This window comes from Argopecten irradians, chromosome 6 (genome assembly GCF_041381155.1).
Source record: "Argopecten irradians isolate NY chromosome 6, Ai_NY, whole genome shotgun sequence".
NCBI classification, from domain to species: Eukaryota; Metazoa; Mollusca; class Bivalvia; order Pectinida; family Pectinidae; genus Argopecten; species Argopecten irradians.
The window spans coordinates 37,563,786-37,586,776 of record NC_091139.1 but is presented as its reverse complement, the minus strand read 5'-3'; the positions used below and the strand labels follow the sequence as shown (position 1 = coordinate 37,586,776).

At 33.6% G+C, this 22,991-nt stretch overlaps 2 protein-coding genes across 2 annotated transcripts in view; one reads left to right on the top strand and one right to left on the bottom strand.

The window, feature by feature from the left end:
- The first annotated feature begins 67 nt into the window (after positions 1–67).
- LOC138325799 (phenylalanine--tRNA ligase alpha subunit-like) lies at positions 68–12,956 on the top strand. The gene is made up of 12 exons (XM_069271709.1): positions 68–232; positions 2,559–2,693; positions 3,005–3,106; positions 3,614–3,729; positions 4,406–4,498; positions 5,435–5,563; positions 5,799–5,914; positions 6,324–6,408; positions 6,655–6,754; positions 9,907–10,153; positions 11,718–11,832; positions 12,123–12,956. Exons 1-12 carry the CDS (start codon positions 83–85, stop codon positions 12,226–12,228), a joined length of 1,494 nt encoding a protein of 497 aa, XP_069127810.1. The 5' UTR covers positions 68–82; the 3' UTR covers positions 12,229–12,956.
- A 3,291-nt stretch (positions 12,957–16,247) lies between these two features.
- Positions 16,248–22,991, bottom strand: part of LOC138325801 (PDZ domain-containing protein GIPC1-like) — a 34,274-nt gene continuing 27,530 nt past the window's right edge. The window contains exons 3-5 of the mRNA XM_069271712.1: positions 21,825–21,925; positions 21,337–21,418; positions 16,248–21,150 (exon numbers count right to left, since the gene is read on the bottom strand). Of these exons, the coding sequence (XP_069127813.1) occupies positions 20,966–21,150; positions 21,337–21,418; positions 21,825–21,925 (368 nt within the window). The 3' untranslated portion in view covers positions 16,248–20,965. The remainder of the gene's footprint in view (positions 21,151–21,336; positions 21,419–21,824; positions 21,926–22,991) is intronic.

The following is a 22,991-nucleotide window of genomic DNA, read 5'->3' as shown; positions in this document are numbered from 1 at the left end:
TAGATATGATAGTGATGTTAATACATTTTTTTCCGCAAAAAAAAATACCGGCTAAACGCAGAAAGAAGGATCGCGGAAACGCATGTGTGACAACATGGCGGACCTTTCAGGAGCTGTGCTGGAAGCTGTCAATAGTTCAGAAGGAGTAGACACGAAAGATTTAGCTTCACAGTTGTCTGTAGATCACCAAAAGGTAGTTGGAGCCGTCAAGAGTTTACAGTCACTAAATTATGTAAGTAGAATCACGTATATCCACTGGTTTGTCGATTCTGTATGAGACCTTATGGTCAGCGAGTGATGCAATCTCGTGGTAATAGGCTAACTTTATAGATCATGTACCTAAGCTTAGCTGTTAAGTGAGTGGTCGAAGTTATGCTGAATTACTTTCTAAAGAAAGTTTTGTAGTGGCGTGTCTGCTGTTATTTCTATGGAATAAAGATAACTCGAAAAATACTGCATGTGATATGAACCAGGCTTCAACATATTGAGGTTGATGAAGATCAGTCTAATGCACAATTGCACATACGGCAAAAGTAAAGTGAAAGTAAAATAAAGTGAAAGTAGGGCCTAGTATGAAAAAAATTAATATGAATCATGCATGATCGAAGCTCTACTTGTTTATTTTCTTTTCTATTTCAAGACATAATTTACAAATAAAAGGACGTACTTTAAACTAAAAAGTAGGCTTGAATTCTATTAAGACATTGATTTTCTGTGTCTGTGCGGTGTCTCAGGCCTGGGGTGCCGCGTATGCGAATCATATGATTTTGCTCCATTTGTTGACGTGATGTGACGTCATGATTCCTTGTGCTCATCTTCGCTTGGTGGATATTTTGACTGCATTCCATAGCTTTTAAATTTCAAAGGTGTTTTTATTTGAAAAATTGAAATGTTTAATCACACTTGTTAATGCATTTGCATTAGTTTAATATATTTACTGCGGAGAACAGTTCAGGAGCAACGCACAACCGGAACAGGTTAAACCAGAAGTACGAAAAAATTTTAGCCATGCATGCATGCAGGTCATTGATCTCAGTACATACTTTTGCTTACGTACATGGTACTGGAACTGAGCTTTGATTTTCAATGCGCGAGCTCTTATGAGCTAAATTGTTGCTCTTTCCTTATGAAAACACGTATTCCATAGTTATCTGATTATTTTGTTGCATGACACATGTGGATAAAATGCATTATATTAACATTCCAAATTCTGAATTATTACGGTAGCAGGTTTTAATTGTACTTAGTGATATGATCGTCTTCTGGCTTTTCGCTAGTAATGGAACGGTTAGTAATAATGCCAACCGGTTAACCGGATAGTATTAACCGAACTGTAACTGGATAACCGTTCAATTTTGTATCTGTTTAAAATAACATTACAATCGTACATCAATGCCATGAATTTGTCAATATTTCATCTGGATTCCACAACAATCGTTCATATCTTTCAGGAAACACTAATTTAACACAAAGAATTATTACTTTGAATTAGATTTATTTTGTTTGTTTTAATAAAACCATGACAGTGAATGGAAATCAGTGTAAACACTTACAATGTCAAAGTAGGCCTACTTCCTGCACATGGTTTCTTTTGCACACGGCACTTGCACACATCACACTCACTGCAACATTTGCATAGAAGCCAAGTGACACCTATAAGCGTTTTAGTGACAACCCAGTTTCCGATAACAACACTGTTGTCGTAACACTTTTAATTTCATTACAAAATTGCGCCTCTGAAAGCATATATACTTTATACTATTGGCAAAGACAATTGTTAGTACAGGAATTTCATTACTTTGGGGAGTATTTTTGCCGTACGAAATGTATATGGCGGTTATCAGATAGCTTAAATGCTAACCAGATACAAGCTGAAACCGAACCGTGGGCCGGTTATCCGGATACCGGTTCTAGCACTACTTTTCGCTACGGATAATTTCCCTTTAGCTCAGGAAACAAAACCTTGGTTGGTCTGTGTATGGGGGCAAACATGTTTGAAAGGGGAGCAGTAATCCAGGGTCACCGGTTCAAGCCTAGTTAGCTATAGGCTTGAACCAGCACCCCCGGATTACTGCTCTGCTGCTCTACCGACTGACCTAAAAGGAAATCCCCAATAGCAAGAAGCTAGAAGGTGAAGGTATCACTATTAACTATTAAAACCTTTTTTTGTGTCGCCTGCAACATAGGGAGACACTTAGGTATCACTATGTCGGCATCAGGGAAATGGTTTCCGTGTGATAACTTTAGTATTTCTTGTCCAATTTCCACCAAATTAGGTATATTGCTTTATATTAATGAGATCTCAGAGTGGTTTGATACTTGTCAAAATCCATCAATATTTGCAAGAGTTATGGGACTTGATAACTTCACCTATTTATTAACAATATTTTCAATAATAAATAGCAATTTTTGTGATGCTGTGCAGGCGACACATCCACTTCTGTGGAATTCTTGTTATTTTTATTTTGCTAAGTGTTTATGTCACTGTAATTTTGTATTAGGTAGTGTGACTTATTGTTTTGACAAGGAAAAAATTAACAATTTGTTTGCATAAAAAGATTGTTGCAGAACAATGTGTTGACAAATGCTGGCAATTGACAGACGAAGGAAAATCCATCGCTGATGGAGGGAGCCATGAAGCCCGCATTTTCTACGCTGTTCCTTCTGAAGGAATTGCACAGGCTGAAATTATGGTAACATCTTAGTATTACTTAATTCATAAAGAAACATTGATACAGCTCTTATAGTATTAGTTGATGAACAAAGGCCATATGAAAAGATATATGTTTCTGGTAACCCTATAATGACCCTATAGAATCATGAATAGGCTACTCAAAAACCATGATTTTATTTACATTTTCTGCCTTTGAATATTCTAGGAATCGAATACATTATCTACATCTGGTTATGGTAGATGAAGTCTTAATTTTTTTAATAACATTTGAAGCTTCAGTAAATAATAATTTTGGCTCTATTTTTTTTCTTTTCTATTTGTACTTTGTAGAAGTCTGTTCCTAATGCAAAAGTTGGCTTTAGTAAGGCCATGCAGAATGGTTGGATACAGATTGACAAGAAAGCTGAAGGTGGACCCAAAGTCACCAAAAAAGTTTGTATCCCTCTCTGTATATGTAATTTGTATGCATGATTAAACAATACAAATGAGTGAGATGAGATATGTACCATATATCCTGTTATTTTCACTGGAATGATATTTTTACGATTTCATAGGACATTGTTATGAGTATAAAATTTGCTCCTCTAAATATTTAGAAATAGTTGAATCACACTGTATATACCCTAAAAGCCAGATCTAAAAATTCGAAACAGCTAAAATTTAATTTTCTGGTTTATAGTTAAATTCACAAAAACATTGACCTCGGTAAATGAAAACCTATACAGTAAGTTTTTGTTGTAACTTAGATTTGGTAATTTTATAAACTGCAAAATTTACTTGGTGGTTAAGCATAATGCTTTAATCTGTTTTGCAGTTTAATCTCTGTAATACTGTTGACAAAATCATTTTCATCTTTAAAAGATATGGATAATATTTCCAGTTTTGATTTTAATGTATCCAACTATTGTTAATTGTGTTTTCAAACATTGTTATTTTCAGACTGAGAGTATCACTGATACTGTACAAGAATGTCTAAAGAGAGTGAATCAAGGGAAAGATGACATGACAGATGCTCAGAAAGCCGAGTGTAAAAAAAGGAAACTCATCACAGAGATGTAAGTTGAGTTAAAAGATGGCAGTCTCTTATATATTTTGTTTGACATCATCTGGACAACCCAGGTCATTTAAGGATGTAGTATCCTGGCTGTTGTATTTGAGGAAACACAGAGTACACAGAGAAAAATCACAGACCTATGGTCAGCATCTGGTATTACAGTTCCACATGGAATTAACCTCACAAACCAGAGATGGAGGACTAGTTGTATGTAATGTTAAACCCCCTAATAAATTGTTGACATTGTCAGTCTGAGGATTATAAACACTGTATAAAAACTTCATGTTATCTGAATAATTCAAATGGAGCCAATTTGAATGATTTGTGTGAAATTTATTGGTAGCCAGCAAAATGCTTTGATTTAAACCAATGTCTGTTGTTAGATACCTTCCTGAATGAAGTTTAACTACCGGTGAATCTATAAATTGAAGAAAAAAAACAGTTTAATTTAAGACAATCATAATATTTCATAAGTAATTCAATGTACTTCTAGTCAACATATTTCTTACTAATGGCAAGGGAATGCAATAAGTACAATCATATTGGAGTGAAAATTTTCTGAATGAAAATAAGAATTATCCTAAAACATGAATACACACACACAGTTGTGTGTTTATGGTATATAGGTACATGTATTTGTATGTAGTTTTTGTTGTATTTAATGAATATATTTACAGGAAGCTGACAAGTTACCGACTAAAAAAGGGAGAAAATTTTTCATTGAAAATAATGAAACAGGAAGTGGACTTGACTCCAGAAATGATACAGAAGTATGCATCCTTAAAATCATATTGACAAAATAAGGCATAATGAATTAGTGGATGAGAGTAGATGTATTTGCAGAAATATACAAGTTTGACAAATCAAAGTAGACTAGATGTACGCTGTTGCATGAAACAATATTTCAGGTTCAAAATATCACTAGACTGAATATCGACATTAGATTAGTCTTTTGATCTTTTTGTCAAGATTCTTTCCCAAACTAAAATACACTTGATCATATACTAACTACTAAATACTACATTCTGGTCCTGTATAATATGACTAAATTTTACATGATAAATTCATGTGATATGGATTTTGCCTTGTAATACAGTCAAACCTGTCTATGAAGGACACCAAAGAGACATGACAAAACTCCTTTATAGGTGTCCTTTATACAGAGGTCAATTATGTAAGTACTTGTAGTAAATTGCACCTCGTGAGTTGATGAGTCTATCCTTTATAGACAAGTGTCCTTTATGTAGAGGTGTCCTTTATAGACAAGTGTCCTTTATGTAGAGGCTATCCTTTATAAACAAGTGTCCTTTATGTAAAGGTGTCCTTTATACAGAGGTCAGTTATGTAAGTGTAAGTACATGTAGTAAATTGCACCTCATGGGTTGATGAGTCTATCCTCTATAAACAAGTGTCCTTTATGTAGAGATGTCCTTTATAGACAAGTGTACTTTATGTAGAGGTGTCCTTTATACAGAGGTCAATTATGTAAGTACTTGTAGTAAATTGCACCTCGTGGGTTGATGAGTCTATCCTTTATAGACAAGTGTCCTTTATGTAGAGGTGTCCGTTACAGCAGGTTTGACTGTATTCACAAAAGTTTATTTCATTGGACTAGGTAATGGCTAAGGAGAATTGTTAAAGTTAACGCTTAACGTATTAAAATAACTATGTGCAATTTGATTTTGATATCAAAAATTATGTTTCAGTGGAACATGGAAGGACCAGTCATTCAAGCCTTTCAACTTTGATGCATTAGGTGTGCCTCCCACATGTGGACATGTTCATCCCTTACTGAAAGTCAGGGCAGAATATCGACAAATTTTCTTGGAAATGGGGTAAGTTTTTTTTAGTTATGATGAATACATTCAGATATTAAAACAGCTTTTCAAAGAAATTTGTTATTCACAGATGGATAAACCAAATGACTTAAAATGATATTCAAAGTTAAAGATAGCAAATTACATACAAATTCAATTCATTATTGATCAAATATAAACGTTGACTTTCTATAATGTGTCAACTGATAAACATCAAAATTTCTTCTTATACTTAATTTTCTTTTGCTTACAGTTTCACAGAAATGCCTACCAACAATTTCATTGAAAGCTGCTTCTGGAACTTTGATGCCCTTTTCCAGCCCCAACAACATCCTGCAAGAGACGCTCATGACACTTTCTTTGTCTCAGGTTAGTCCATTGAAGGTTGGATGCTTCTAATGAGACCAAGATGACTGTATATTTGTATCGTTCCTCAGTCCATCTTTACATCTTTCAGTACATTATCTTGTCCAAAACCTATCTTCATCACTGCTTGCCTCAGGTTCACCAGGTTGTAATAAAAGTAGGTCACTGTGACCTTTGTCTTGGGTTTGTCTTTTACACATCCTGTTTCTAAAACTTCAAACTTAAATTATGGCTAAACAAATTTATCTATGGAGACCAGTTTTTGTTGTCCCTTGGGTGGTCTTAATTGATAGATTTGAAAAAATTTCTTATCTTTTCTGATTTGATTGAATTATGAATGATAAGATATAGTAGATGATCATTTAATTATAGTTATACACAATGATCACTGTTTAACTTCTCCCCTCTTTAGACCCTCAATATGCTGATGAATTCCCAATGGACTACTTGGCAAGAGTAAAGAAAGTTCATTCTGAAGGTGGATATGGCTCCCAAGGGTGAGTTGCTAGTGACATTTTTGGATGTATTTAAGGCCAAGTAAAGGCCCCTTTCCCTAGAGAATTTGACTGTATATTCATGTTTCCCAGTTACAATGTACATAACATTCCAAATTCAAAAGGGACAGCCCCCCTGATATTATCAAGTATGAAAGTTACTGACTGAAAACCATTTCAAAGATAATTTGAATTCAAAATATGACATAAATTTATATTAATTTCTTGTAATGCTTCTGTAAATTGTAGATATAACTGTGACTGGAAATTAGAAGAAGCCAAGAAGAATATATTACGGACACATACTACAGCTGTCAGCACCAGAATGCTATACAAACTTGCCCAACAGGTCAGAGAATTGAAGTTTTAGCACACATTGTTTGTGGAGGATTATTTAATGTTATTTGCTTGTCCATATACACTGTATAAAAGATGTGTAAAATGAATATGAATTTTTTTTGTTTAGGAAAAGAGTGCATTGGAATATTCAGTTTAAATCTTGGTTAAAAAATACAAAATGTAATTTGATAGCTCACAAGACTTCTTGTGCTGGGTACCGTTTCACAAAGCATACGTAACTTTACGGGTACACTTAGGATTTACGTGCACGTATCTTTACGTGTACGTAAATTTTAAGGGCGTTTCACGACGCTGTACGTAACTTTCCGCACTTACGTGCAGGTTTACGTGCACGTAACGTAGACCGGAAGTGGATAATGTCAAAACAATCGATCTTTATTTTCTCAGATATAGATGTGAAAACAATTTGCTAGTGCCCATCATTTGCTTCTTGCTACCATTATCCAGATTATTCTCCAAAATAATCAAAACCACACGATTTAGATGATTACATATACATGTATGTGAATAATAAACTGAGATACATACAATCTATGTGTGTAGCATTAATAAAAACAGAACGAATTAAATAATTTGATGTGTCTATAATACCTATATACCGTAATTTTTAGAACGAATATACGTACCTGACAGCCTACTATACTTTTCGGCCGGGTATACGTACAAAATGGTGTCTATGTGTTACCGAGCACTGCCTCAGAAATTCAATCTGGCATAATTTTCAATATTTTTTTGCGGGTTTCAATTATTTCATGCATGTGTATACGTGCATTTAAATAATATTTTTTCCAAAACAAACATAACGACCATACTTTATATCTACTGTACCGTTCACAAGACGCCTGGTTTATCATTTGTAGACTTGCCGTATATTTTTCTTTCGAAAAGACTTCATATTTATATGTAAAAAAATGTCTCGCTATTAATTTAATATTTACGGCGGCTTATTAGGGCCACTATATAATTTTATTTATCTTGTACAAACAAGTTAGTATCTTGTATGTACGAGTTATTATCTTGTACGTACAACTCAGTATCTTGTACGTACAAGTTCTTATCAAGTTGAGTTGATCTGCTGTTGTTCACCACCGAAGAATTAGAGTTTCATGATTGTAATTTGAATTTGCCGGATTATCAATCGAAAGTGTTCATGTATAATTACTTTCATAATTTTGAAATTGGCGTTGTATAGTTGCTCCATTAATATGGGACATTGCAGAACCCTACATAGTTTACGCAACTTCCCTTTATGTCAGGGTTCTGTGTACCAAATTTTATCAAATTCTGTTAAAAATTTTAGGAGGAGTACAGACAGACAATCACACGAATAGACGGGCAACACGATTCCAGTATAACCCCTTAACATCGTTGCGGGATATAAAAACAGGAGCAGACGAATTCAAAATTTTCTTCGGTGACAAATATTAAATACTTTACACTTAAACTATCACTGAAAAGTTTTAGGTTTTATTTTACTTCAGAATACAAGTATTGGAAATAATTAATTTTATTCCGATAAAAATCCTAGGTATTATGCCCTATACGGAATGAGTTACTGATTGCACAGACAACAAAAGCAAAACACATCATTTTATATTTGTTTTTGAGTTGATGAGACATATATACACATGATTAAACATCAATTATTGTCCAAATGATGATAAAAGACGTTAAAGACATTTACATATATATGTTCACAAACTTATCACAGTATCACAATACCACAAAATATTGCTAGGTATTCTTTATTTCCCTTTGACTTAAACCAAGGGTGCGTAATATACGTATTGCTTCCTGCGATGCCATTTTCCACAAACACATACTTGTAACAGTTACGTGTGTTATAAAAGTGTAGCAAAGTTATATAATTAATGTTGTGTTATACTATCGTATGCCTTTGGTAAGTACATCCAACATTTGTTGTACAATGTAATGTACAGTTTTGAACATTCCGATGACGTAGCAATGAGCACTTGTGATCGTAGTTAATAACTTATAACACATTATTTCAGTGTGCAGTTGTAGCTTTTACGATATTCATAATTATATTACTATTAAACTGTCAAGAAACTCTTGTTGGTCTACTCAAATAGAAAAAAAGATGGTTTCAAACTTGTGACGTTAATGTTGAAATGTATTTGCTCCTAAGGATGAATTTATGGATTCAGTACATATATTAGTTGTACTATTTTGTTTATGTGTCACGAATTGTTGATGTGATGTCCGTAATATCGGCGAAATTTGACGTAATTAACGTTCGAATAACGTTGTATCATCAATATCTTGTGACGCGTTAATTAAATGGAGATACCTTAATGATTGAAACAAGTGATGCGACTCTACATGTATACATGCTAATACAGTCTGTATAACATAACGTTTACAATACAGTATATGTGTTTGTAACCAACAAAATCCAGAAATAATGTCAGGTTTCAATACGAAACGGAACGATTACAACATTAGATTTAGATCTACTGAAATCAGCGACCATTGCTCTGACGTAAACAAATATGCGAATATCGGGATTTAGCCCCTGTTTCTTTTGCAAAAATTATCTAAGTGATAAAAAAGACAGTATCCCTGCAACACACGGACATGATTAATCAATATGAAATGAAAATAAAAAGCAAATAAAACATTTTAAAAGTAGAAAAATACAAAATACCGTCGACGGCGTGGAAATTTCCGCATCGACAATCCAAGTGAGAAAACTTTAAAACTTATGTAATTTGTTTGGCTATTTGTTATGAGACTTTAAATATGCCAAACAACAACGATTTTGTGACTTGTATCATACTTACGTGGGGTTTACGGGTGGTATTTTGTTGGCGTAAGTTACGTACGGTTATGACGTTATTTACGTGTACCCGTAAGTCATTTACGTTTACCCGTAACTTACGTGTGCTTTGTGAACGGTCAAGATAACTTACGTACAGGTTACGGGTACCCGTAAAGTTACGTATGCTTTGTGAAACGGTACCCTGGTCGGTATTTTTTCTCTACTGGCACTGCCTTGTAACAGGATGTAAAATAAACCAGACGACATAAAAAAAAAATTAACATAAGGTGTAAAAAGAATGTAAAATTTGTTTTTGAGGTTATTGAATTTCTCTTTAACTAATACTTCTATACTTACAGGAGGAGTTCAAACCTGTGAAATATTTCTCCATTGACCGAGTCTTTAGAAATGAGGCGACAGACGCCACTCATCTCGCTGAATTCCACCAGATAGAGGGCGTAGTGGCAGACCGAGGCTTGACCTTGGGTGACCTTATGGGCATCATCAAAGAATTTTTCAAAAAGTTGGGCATAGAGGAGATTTCTTTCAAACCCGCTTACAATCCCTACACAGAGCCAAGCATGGAGATCTTTGGCTACCATGAAGGTACATACTAGGTGTACATCTCAACTAGGGCTGAAACGATTAGTAATTTTTTTATTCGATTATTCGGTCACATGTAATCGATTACTAATCGATTAATCGTTTGAATTGAAGGCAACTATATTGTTTCACTACTGACTACTGAAAACGTCCGCCATGTTTTGTTATCAACTAATAATAACACCTACCGTATAATATGACAGAGGACATGCCTTATATAATATAAGCCTACCAACAAATAAGAATAGATTTATTGACAAAACAAACATATTTTATCCCAAATAAGCTCTGAATTCCGTTCCTGTATTGTCTTCCGTAACATCGTTTAAATCAAGTCTGCTAACCTGCTGTTTTGACGTGACCTTCACACGTACGACTAATCAACCAAATCTGGATCGCCACGGAGCAACATGACCAAATTTTCGTCAATGAACTTTTTTATTTCCGTGATCAAAAAAACAAAATAAATCAACAACTCTTATATTCAATTAGAATATGAACAAAAACATTCTTTTTTATATGATAAACACATGCAATAGTAAAATCTAAATGTTCAAGATTACTGCTCCTTCCGCTCCCGAGCGTCCCGACGGCGATTAGGCCTCCGTGACGTAACAACATGGAGTCGATCGCTAGTGAAAATTGGCGAACAGCGTGTTGCAAGCTTTCTCATGACACCCACTTTTTCATTGATTAATGGCTTTAACTTCCACAGAGACGTAATTAAACAAGTATTTCTCACATCATATATGCTTTGTTGAGTTCAAAACATGTACAAAAAGAGATGAAACTCCAGTCGGAATGGCTTACTCAGAAATCCATGATCTGTCAACGTGTTTAGTCAGCTTACAATGCACTGGCTATGCATGTTACGATTAACGATTAATAAAATCTTTAATCGATTATCAGCAATTAGCTTCATTAATCTTATCGCCTCCGATTATTCGACTAATCGTTTCAGCCCTAATCTCAACACCATAAAATGTTTCTATTTGACTTATACCTGACTTATACCTGTTAAAGGAATGGTCGATATGGCTGGTACAAAATCACTGTCTCTGTCATTCACAGAGCATGCTTCTTTGGCTCAGTCTATAGAGCTATTTGTTATGTTGCAGATCTGAATGTCTTTTCCCTGTCCCTTAGGAGAATTTTAACAAAAGTTTTGTTATACTCCCATAATGAATTTGAGAGTGGAGTATACTCTCATTCTATCTGAACAACTCCTAAACTATACTGCATCAATTTCAATAAAATTTGGCAGCAATGTTGGGGACCGCATGTAGATGTGCAAATTATGCAGATTTAGTGATTTTATCGCAATGTTGGTTGCCAAAGTAACCAGGTTGCCAGGTTCCTATAAACAGGTTTTTGTAGAAAACCTTTGTCCAGACATTTCCTTCTAACTTACTGACAAATTCAGTGAATGGCAGCAATGTTAGGTAAAGATTTGCATGGAGGGATTGTTTTTTGGTCAAAATTTTATTTGTCAAGGTAACCAGATCACTATACACAGGTTTGTAAAATGGCCAACAACTATCTTCTTGATCAATGTCACTTTATCCAGGGTTACAAAAATTGGTGGAGCTGGGAAACTCAGGAATCTTTCGACCAGAAATGCTCTTGCCAATGGGATTACCAGAAGATGTTTCTGTGATAGCGTGGGGACTGTCTCTGGAAAGGTCAGTATTAGACAGAAAATTCACAATCAAAACAAAACAATACATTAGGACAGAAGAATTGATACTAAATACCCGTCAATTGAAACAGTTACCCATTTTACTATTGGTTTTTCAATAATGGTTCATTGTTTTTGTAGAAATTTTTCATAACAAGCCCTTTGTTATGGTAAATAAGGACTGATAGAAAAGTTAGAAAAGAATGGTAGTGTATTAATAAATTGCCTGCCATACTTAATATCTTTAAAACCTTAATCTTTTTTAACTCTTAAATAAGCCTTCATTTTTTCCAGACCTACGATGATCAAGTATAAAATTGACGACATCCGGACTCTGATTGGACCAAAAGTAGATCTGCAGATGGTTTATGATAACCCTATATGTCGACTGGATAAGTGAAGGGACCAGCAGTGTGTAGATAGAATTTTTAATTTATGAATTGATAATACACTAACTATCTTATTATCGCAGTGATTCCACCAGACAAGAGTGATAGTAGTGAGCCACGACATTTCTCATTCATGCTTTGTGACATTAATTTCACATTTTTCATTTGCGAAGGGTCCTTTAGGAAGCTAAGTGATTGACACACTGGTTTGTGCAATAAACATTTTAAAGCAAACATGTATTGAGGCATCTGTTCTGCATTAAAGAATCGTCGTTGCTGGATCCTAATAATACGACGATTATATTCAGTGAATTATAATATTATAAGAGAGTCAAAGGAGACGTGTCATTAAACTACAGTGATCTGTTTTGAGACAAACACATACAGGTATGCATTTACACAAAGGCATAAGAAGGTCAAAAATGCATTGTGCTATTATAAGACTTGATGTCAAGGTATTATTAAAAGCATGCAAATTTGTAAAAACAAAGAAAAGGTAGGAAGATTTTGAAACTACTGGTACTCTAAATATGTCCGATGTTGTCATAAACAAGTCTTCGATGGTTAATTAATGTGTTTGTATAGACTAATTTAGGTATGAAAGATTCTGTATACAAAAAGAAAAAATTACCAGCACATTTTATTTTGATTCAACTATGAATTGTGCTATTGTTTGATTCCCAAAATGAGAAGTTTCATTTCCATTTACGCTATCAAATAAAACCTATGATGAAATGTTTTCCTCCTTGAATTTCTTCTGTACGGTTTTTATAGTCATCATGCACCGTCCGTCGTTGTGCGCCGTGCATAAACTTTTCATTCAAACGACTTCTTCTCATTAACCGTAAGGCCTAAAGTACTCATATTTGGCCTGTATCATGCTGGGATGGAGGGCTACTAAAGTTTTTAAAAAAATGACCTTGGCCTATTTTCAAGGTCACAGGGGTCAAATAGGCTAAAATCTTTGAACGACTTCTTCTAACTAACCGAAAGGTCCAGGGTACTCATATTTGGCCTGTGGTATACTGATATGGAGGGCTACCTAAGTTGTGGAAAAAAAATGACCTTTGCCTATTTTCAAGGTCACAGGGGTCAAATAGTCTAAAATCTTTGAACGACTTCTTCTAACTAATCGAAAGGTCCAGAGTATTCATATTTGGCCTGTAGCATGCTGGGATGGAGGGCTACCAAAGTTGTGAAAATGAATGACCTTGACCTACTTTCAAGGTCACAGGGAGTCAAATAGACTAAAATCTTTGAACAACTTCTTCTAACTAACTGAAAGGTATTCATATATGGTCTGTGGTATGCTGGGATTGAGGGCTATCAAAGTTGTGAAAATGAATGACCTTGAACTCCTTTCAAGGTCATAGGGGGTCAAGTAGACTAAGATCTTTGAACGACTTCTTCTAACTTACTGACAGGTCAAGGGTAATCATATTTGGCCTGTAGCATGCTGGGATGGAGGGCTGTCAAAATTGTGAAAATGAATGGCTAAAACTTGCCTGGAATTACCCTGATATGATCTTGACAAAGTGTTGTTACATCTCTGATTGATATCAAATCGAAGATGGCTACCATGACACCATATCTAATTAATTTCCAATACGGCTATTGCAAAGGTAGTCAGATGACCATTAAAGCCCCTGGGCCTCTTGTTATGAATCTATAGTAATCTGATTAGAATAAAGATCTTCATCATTATACTCGGTGGTATGAAATGTTAATAAAATTATGATACTGATTGATAAGATATGACTGCATTAGCCAATTAAATTGGATCTTACCATATTCCACCCTATAAGCGTCCATGTCCCTATAAGCGCCCCTCCACCTTTTCAGGCTTCAATTTCATTTGCCCAACAAAAGACAAAAACTATCAAAACTGTATAGGTTTGCACTTTGCTTTGCAATAATTTCGTCATGTTAAGTACCTTTTCATTTTTTCAATTTTGTAAACGCCACTGGCAATTATTGTGTCAAATACGTTATATAGTAACACTTAACATTTATTGAGACCATAATTTTCCCAAAAGCATGATTACCAGGTCTCTGGGCTTTTTACCATCAATGATTTTCCCTTCAAAGGTTCCTATGATGTGTATGATGGACTATTATTAGTTAGCCTGTGATGAAGTAATTTTGTTGGTCCCGAGAGGTTCATTATATGCACATGGAAAGAGCAGAGCATTGATTTTGTTTTAATTTGGCCATATATAGGAGTCAATTTTGCTAGCACCTGGACTCAATCATACAAACTGAATTAAGTGAATACTTTTGACCTTTGACTGGTTGTGGCTAAGTGGTTCAGGTGTCCTTACACAATACCACAAAGACTTTGTCTCAGAGTTTCCAGGCTGAATCCCACATGGGGCAGTAACCAGGTACTGACCATAATTTTCTGGTTTTTCTCTGGGCTTTCCTCCCCCCTCTAAACCTAGCAGTCCTTAAATGCCCCTGGCTGTTCATAGAATGTAATGTCATCTTCGAAATGTTGGTTTTCGAGATACTAAAACATAAACAAGAGGCCCAAGAGGCCTTGACGGTCACCTGAGTGCTGCTACAAAAAAGCATTGCAAAGTTGGTTCAAATCTGAAAAAAGTATTGACGAATTAGAATAAACTTTAAAATGGAACCTTTCTGATTTTTAGAATTTCAGAAGATTATTTGGTTCCATCAAATCTGTGTTCAAAAGAAGATTTTTGAAGTTTTAGCCTATTTGACCCCTTTTGGCCCCGCCCCTCTGGCCCCTGGGAGTCGGCCAGGACATATATGGATATGGTGTTAAAATGCTGTTTCAGGCTAATAATTCTAACCCAGTTTGACTAATTTCCTATGAAAACAAAGCAAATAATGTTCATAAATGTGTATTTGTTATGTAAACTATAGTAAAGTCCCCTCCCCAGGGGCAAATCTGAGATCCCAGGGCGATGAAATTCACAATTTTCGTAAAGGACCTTAAGACCTTCCAATCTATGAAGATTATCAGGTTCCATCAAATCTGTGAATTCAGAAGATTTTTGAAGTTTAAGCCTATTTGACCCTTTTTGGTCCCGCCCCTAAGGGTCAGCAAGGACCAATATGGATATGACGATAAAATGCTATCTCAGGCTAAAAATTATAACCCAGGTTTGACAAATTTCATATGAAAAATAAGCAAATAACATTCATAAATGTGTTTTTCCTATATAAACTTTAGTTAATTTGACCCCCTCCCCAGGGGAAAACATGAGGCCGCAGGGTCCTATAATTCACAATTTTTGTAAAGGACCTTAAGACCTTTCCATCTATGAAGAGTATTTTATTCTACCAGTTCCAGAATTTCAGAAGAAGATTTTTGAAGTTTTAGCCTATTTGACCCCTTTTGGCCCCGCCCCTAAGGCCCCGGGGAGTTAGTCATGGAAAATTTGTTATAGAATTCAATGGCCATATCATAGGGATAATTGCGACAACATATGACTAATTTTCTATTATAGATGACCAAATAATGCTCCAAAATGTGTTTTCACTATATAAACTATAGTAAACTTAACCCCCTCCCCAAGGGGAAACCTGAGACCCCAGGGTCATATAATTCATAATTTTTGTAGAGGGCTTTGAGACCTTTCTATCTATGAAGAGTATTTGATTCTACCACATCTGTGAGTGGAAAAGAAGATTTTTAAAAAATTTAGTCAATTTTACCCCTTTTGACTCCTCCCACAGCCCCCTGGAGGGTGGGGGTCATATAATTCACAATTTTGATTGGCCATATGCCTTAGAAGGTCTGTGCAAAATTTCATTGAAATTGCTTCAGCGGTTTTTGAGAAGAAGTCGAAAATGTAAATTGTTTATGAACACACGACGCACGACAAGGGATAAAAGGCGATTAGAATAGGTCACAATCACCGGAACTGGTACTTACCAATTGTACTTCAGCAATGTTATCTTAAAACTCCAGTATATTTCCATGATAAACCTCAACCATATGTGTAATACATTAAGAGTTGAATGATACATAAATGAAATAACAAAGACACTTTTGTGTGGAGTAATGTAAAATTCCTTTATTTTTGTTACCATTACAGACCAAAAGATGATACACAACAACACACACGTAGCCATGACGATGAAATATGAAATCTGCCTGAAATGGTCCTATACATATGATAGACCAACACTGTACTTACAAAGTCTTAGTACAGAGGATTGACAACTTTTAAACTTTATATTATATTCTATCGACATCTAATTGGTGTATCTTTGTAAAAGCTGAATCAAAATTTTAACATTCAAACTCTCTTGAATTGAATCAAAGCTTCACCACAGTTCACCTTTGAGAGATAATAATGTGTAACTGTACAAACAGCTCAATACTACAAGAGAAATCTTTACTAAAAGTGACAAGTTTGTCATTTTTACAAATTCAAATTTGAGTGTTTTTACAAAAGTAGAAATTAATTATCTAACTTTTCATTAACGCCATTATTAGTGCTTACTCCTGTGTTGATGGGTATAGGTATAAATAATGTGAGGAAATTGATTGATGATACAGGAATGAATGTAGTGGATATATACGACATATTGTCTGTTATAAATTGATGTCTATGCTGTCAAACTTTAATGAAACTATTTGAGTTTTCATTGCAGTTTTATTATTTAAATAGCTTAATCCAGACCAGCTGGTAAAACCAACTTAATGGCACACAATGCAAACATCAACAACTACAGGTAGTCATTGTGAATATTATAAAAAATAAATGAATTTTGTTCACAATTCATTACTTCTAGGGTCATTTCAGTTACTTGTAGATCTGCTTATTTCCTGTCAAAATCATCAAAAATTACAACATACTGATATTCATTTTTTTTTTCAAAATGTTAATTGTTGATTCATGAAAGTATGAATGATTAAAAGTTGTTGTACACCTATTACATCTCTAATGAGAGAAAGCTTGGGTCATACTGTTGTTCAGTATGGATGGAATATCAGGGCTACATGATATACAAAATCATCAGGATATTTACAGATACATGAAATTACACTCATGGAATAATTAATCCAAATTATGAAATATGCATGAAATGATTGATGATATGTTGTCTGTATGTTCTGATAGCATTAACAGTGAGTTTAATACATCTGTACATGTACTTTGTAGAAATATCGCTTTAGGAGATTTAAAGATAGGTAATTGATATGAAAAAATAGTGATTTTTAATTCTTATGCTTAAAATATACCGTTATCATTACTCAATGATTGGAAAATGGTGAAAAATTTCTAACAATAGCTCTAAACACAAATTGTAATGTTTTCTGTACTAATTGACAAAATAAAGTTTGATATTTCCTAAGAAAAATGTCCAAAAGAATTTTTCATACATTATAAGTTAATTTTTAAAAATTTTGATAAATATTTCCATTTTTTATTTCTTTATAGACATTATGTGGAGTAATTATGATTTTAAACTCTTTTCTGTCCCCCATACAATTTGTGATTTGTTTGACAGTTTTTTTTTAGTTAACAACTATAAATAATATATTTCTTTTCTTCAACTTGAATAATTAAATCTTTCTTAATCACAACAAGGCATATAACGTACCATATTTACAGACAAAGACATTCACAATTAAAAACATCTCGCATAACATTGGTACAGAGGCTGCACCAATATATCACAATATCTGCCTCACATCACACAATTATACATCGATAATGTCTCATCTCCTTACCATACAGCTGCCCCGCAAACCAGGGCCAAAAAATCTCGGGGATTAATTTATACTAAAGAAATTAAACTGAACCTATTGCACCTATCAACTACAACTAGACAGAAATGAGACTACTTTTTATGCAACTTATTTAATCTAATATTTGACTTGTTCACCCCTGCTTTACATTTGGACTCTCCTTATTCAATGGATGGAACAGTTCAACATGGATTACAGGGGTGAATGAAATATTTGGTTAACTGAACAAAGCTGATACACTAAATATACATAAGAATTTAAATGAAAGAATTTTAAAAGATAAAATACCTTTCTTCAGAGCAAAGGTTGTTCGCTACCAATAATCACCATGGAATGGAATATCTCCCAACAAATTTCAATATAATATTCACAGAAATTAGTTTCAAAACTTTCGCAAGCAAAGAAATGGAATGTTAGTCATTTATCACAATTCATAAATAAAAATACCTTTTTCAAAAAAATATATAAGTGCATTTTATTTAATTTTGCATCATCTACACATTTCTTGGTAAATCTTGTAAATAGTTCATTTCTCTTGTGTATTTTTTTTTCAATGGAGTTTTGGGCAAACCTTTTTTTTAATCTTTAGTACATTGTATATGTATACATTACAGTATCAATTTTTAATGTACCAAGGGGACATGTTTTCTAATTTCCAGTTTCAAAGAAAGTGATTTATTACAAACTGTTTAATCAGAAAAGTGGAAAATCTATCTATTTCTAAAGCCTTGAACTTCAAGAAGAACAAAAATATCAATCATTACACTTTGATATGATCCACAAGAGCTATGAATTATTTATAACTACCTGAACTTTACAAATTGTGAAATCAAAATATGAAACTATCATCACATAGTAATAAATATAAGTGATTTAATATATAGAGAATGTTTACATGTGTCCAACAACAATTATGAAAACTTTATAAGGCTTTATATAACTGAATTATGGTAAGAACAATACAAACAACTGTTACAGAGTGCTAAAAATATGCATAAACATTTCATTGTAAGGCATTTTTAAGATTCAATCGAGTAAAGAATCTGTTATAAAAAAAACTTTCAATTTTATAAAAATTGTGAACAGTTTTTATTGCCTACTAAGGACTATTTTCCCTATAGAATTTAATACAGCTATTCACACAATTATGGCTAACACTTTTACTGTCGATCACTATTGATTTCCTACAGTTGTGATTGGCACAATTAATGTTTGATATAGAAAATTTTAGCAAATAAAAATCTACCTTATTTACAAAAATTATGCCATTTTGTTCCAGATGCTCATTGATGATATCTTAAATGAGTTCCTCACAAATCTGAATATAAAGGGCTATATATGCAACAACTATAATATGCCTAATTGGAATATTTTGAAATGAGGACAGGCTGTACATCACCTTCAACTTTATGTCAATTTACTCCAGCAACACAAAACTCTTGTTAATTAAATAATTGACTTGTGAATATTATTGAAATAGTACACAAGCCACCAGTCTATACGATTGTTTATAATCTAAGGGGAGATAATTTGGTATAAAGACTTGACCGAATTTCTTTAAACAAAGTAATTCAGATGTAGTGGCTAGTCCGCGGGTAGACAAAAATTAAGCATCTATACAAAAGACATAACACACTGACTGTCACTTTTATCACTCTTAACTAAATAAAGGTTAAAATTTCTTTAGTGATGTTCTAACTAGCAATAATAAAAAATATACGTACAATGTACAAAATTTATCTTTATAAGACTAAGTCCTATGTTCTTACATTTAAATGAGTAGAAAAATGAGACATTGTTTTCTTGGAGAAACTATAAAATGATAAACTTCAATGAAAACTTCTTTGTGTTCCAGAGTGTGGAACTAGTTTAGATTACTAGCATTTGACATGATCACAACGTTGAAATGTAAAGGTACGAGACATGAGGTCAGAAATGGGACCTTCTGGAATTCATGGAACCTAGAAAACATTCAACACGGTCAATTAAAGATCCAGAAAAAATAAGGTTATTTAAAATCTGTTAGTCAAAATTTTTAATAGCGATCTTTAAAGCTATTTACATAAAAGTCTAGAATTTTATTATTATAGCGATCTTTAAAGCTATTTACATACAAAGAAAATCACATGCAAAAATATAGAGATCGGGACAGTGACTCAAAGACTTATTTATTTCATTCATGCAGATTCTACATTGTGTTTTAAACGTAAAAGGTGGCAATTCAGACACCGCCAACTTTTGTTTTCATTGAACAAGCTAATCATTTTGGTTGATCATGAAGTCTTTGGCTGTAAATGATTAGTTTTTAGTACTAAATAACGTTTGATAAAAATATATCAGAAGCACTTTGATGAATCTTCAGAGAAATTGACAGTATTTTCTGTGTTGAAACATTGTTGTTGGAAATTCTTTGTGAAACATTATAAGCAGAATTTACTTGTAGAGAAAGGTAAAATTGAGCAATAATTTTCGTTGGAATTAAGGCATGGCTGGGTCATGAATGTTGGATTTGGCTATTTGTAGTTTTAACACAAAATAACATTTCTATGAAACAATCATATTCACTTTGATTCTATAGCATCAAACAGTGAATGTTTCAAAAACACTTCGTAACATTCAAAGCATATTTTAACCAGTCATTAAATTTGATTAAACTTTGCAAAATCAAAAGCTCAAAAAATCCTTTAACAGACTATAACCAAGCATCATGTTCTTAAAATAAAATTTCATTTGCATTTTTTTTTCTTCTTCTCTTTTTTTTAAATTAAAAAATCGGCAACACATGTGATTTTAAATAACATTACACTGATCATATATTAAAACAAAGACTTCAACAATAGACTACTGTAACATTTTAGAACCGTGCACATACAACTTTAATGAATAACAACTTTAACTTAACATTATTGACCAGTGACATGTGAAGATATGGCAATACACAATACCAACTATATGGGATCGGTGATTTCGACACAAACTTCATTACATAATGACTACACACGTAAATTTGTCACATATTAAAACTGTTCCTCAAAGTTTGCCATCTTGTTGAGTCTTCCCTGCTTGGCATCACTTATGGCTCCCCAAAGGTCGAATATAAAGTCGTCGGTAAATCCAAAATCTTTAATTTCTGATTCGTCTACCTTTGTTGTAAAGTCGTGAGGGTTTTCCGACATGCTTCCCATTTCCCATATAGTTGTTGCTACGAAAGAAAACAATAAAATGAATCCTCTACACCAAACCAGTTACATCAATAAATACCAATACAAATGATTTGTAAAACATCAAATCTTTCATTTTTCCAATACACACTGTGTGTGTGTCACATGCCATCATAGGAAAGTCAAAGCTTTGTTTGATAATTAGTAATAGACCAGAGTAGCCTTACCTAATTCCGAGTCGTTGATGCCCATAAATGATTCGAGCAGACCGTTGATCTTGTCTACAGCAATGTTAACCACCTCATCAGGCTGTTAAGGCAGGTTAAATTCATGTTAAGTTTACACAAATTTACATTTCTAAATGATTATAATGTATCATGATTTACCGTTATTCTAAACCATTATATAAAGGTTAACTGTTGTTATAAAGGTGAGCATTTCGATAATTACATTATTTGATAGTTTCATTAAAAGTTTGATCAATTACACTTGTGATAAATGATTAATGTACAGAACATAATTTTAAAGATAGTTGCTTGTCTGGAATCAAATCAAAAAAAGGTTTTATTCAATATTGATAAATACTGTATGTCAAACGCAAATAAGAATCTCCCAACAGATTGAAACCTTAGTGTTAGAAATGTGGAGACTAAAACATTTATGAATCATGTAATTGTATTTACAAAGTAAAAATAAGATCGCTAGAAAAACTTACAATTTCTACAGTTGCTGGACCAGATGACCGAATGCGTAGTGTTTCTTTTCCAGACCCATATTTACTTGATCCCTTCTTCCCAGCTGATGGCCCAATATTTGCTAAAATGACAAAACATAAACACCATATATATAACAAAAACACTAGCTAGTATATCACAATGTTTACACCTATCATAAATCATTTGTATATTCTGTCTGTCCTTTTTAAATGTGTAACATTTACGTTGTGCTCTGATTAAACAAAGTCATATATATAAGCTGCTTTGAAAACATTAATCATATCTGGGTGAAATTTCCTGAACCAATCAAGTAACTTTCTAAAATATTCTTGTTAAGTACACTACACTAAGGGAAGCAAGCTTCATACTGGCATAGCATTATCAGCTACTTCAAAATAACATTTGGTGTAGAAACATGTGCTACTAACTCTTGTTATCAGAGTTTTAAAAGCCTCTCCAAATTGTATATGTATTTACAACCAATATAACTTGGGAGACTTACTACAATGCTTTGTTCAGGCACCAAATCTTAGGTCTCAAACAGGAAGAGATTTTTGTAATATGACACAGATATATGTACCATATGTGCCACCTTGTTCGGGTGATTTTCGTACTGTTTTTAAAACACTTGTAGTAATAATATATATCTATCATAAAATTTTAATTTTTTTTGTACTATATAAATGTTGTTGCGATACAAATGATAGTTATGCTTGTCAGTATAGGTTTCTTTCCTTGGATTACAAGTCTAACAAAAAACTAGTTATCAACTACAGCAGTAAAACTATCACCAGTTAAAATCTCTATTGTCACATAAGGCCTGTGTACGCTGAGGCACAATGCACTTATGAATAAACCTGTTCAACAGGAAACTTTTGGCCACTTTAACAATACTTTTCCCAATGTGTGGTTGCATTATGTGGACTATTTTTAAGTTTTCAGTAAAAGGTGACCTTTACAGCTAAAACATTTTTTCAGTTTATATGTGAAGCAGCTGAGTAGCTATATTCATATTAGTAGGTCACCTTATCAAGGAAACTAGGAATTGTTCACAAAATTGCCATAGTGACAATTAACCCAGAGATTGGTCACTATGGTTACTAGGGACTAGTTTGGTCACCAAATTACCAAGGAAATCATGATCTGGATTTGATCATGAGTTCATT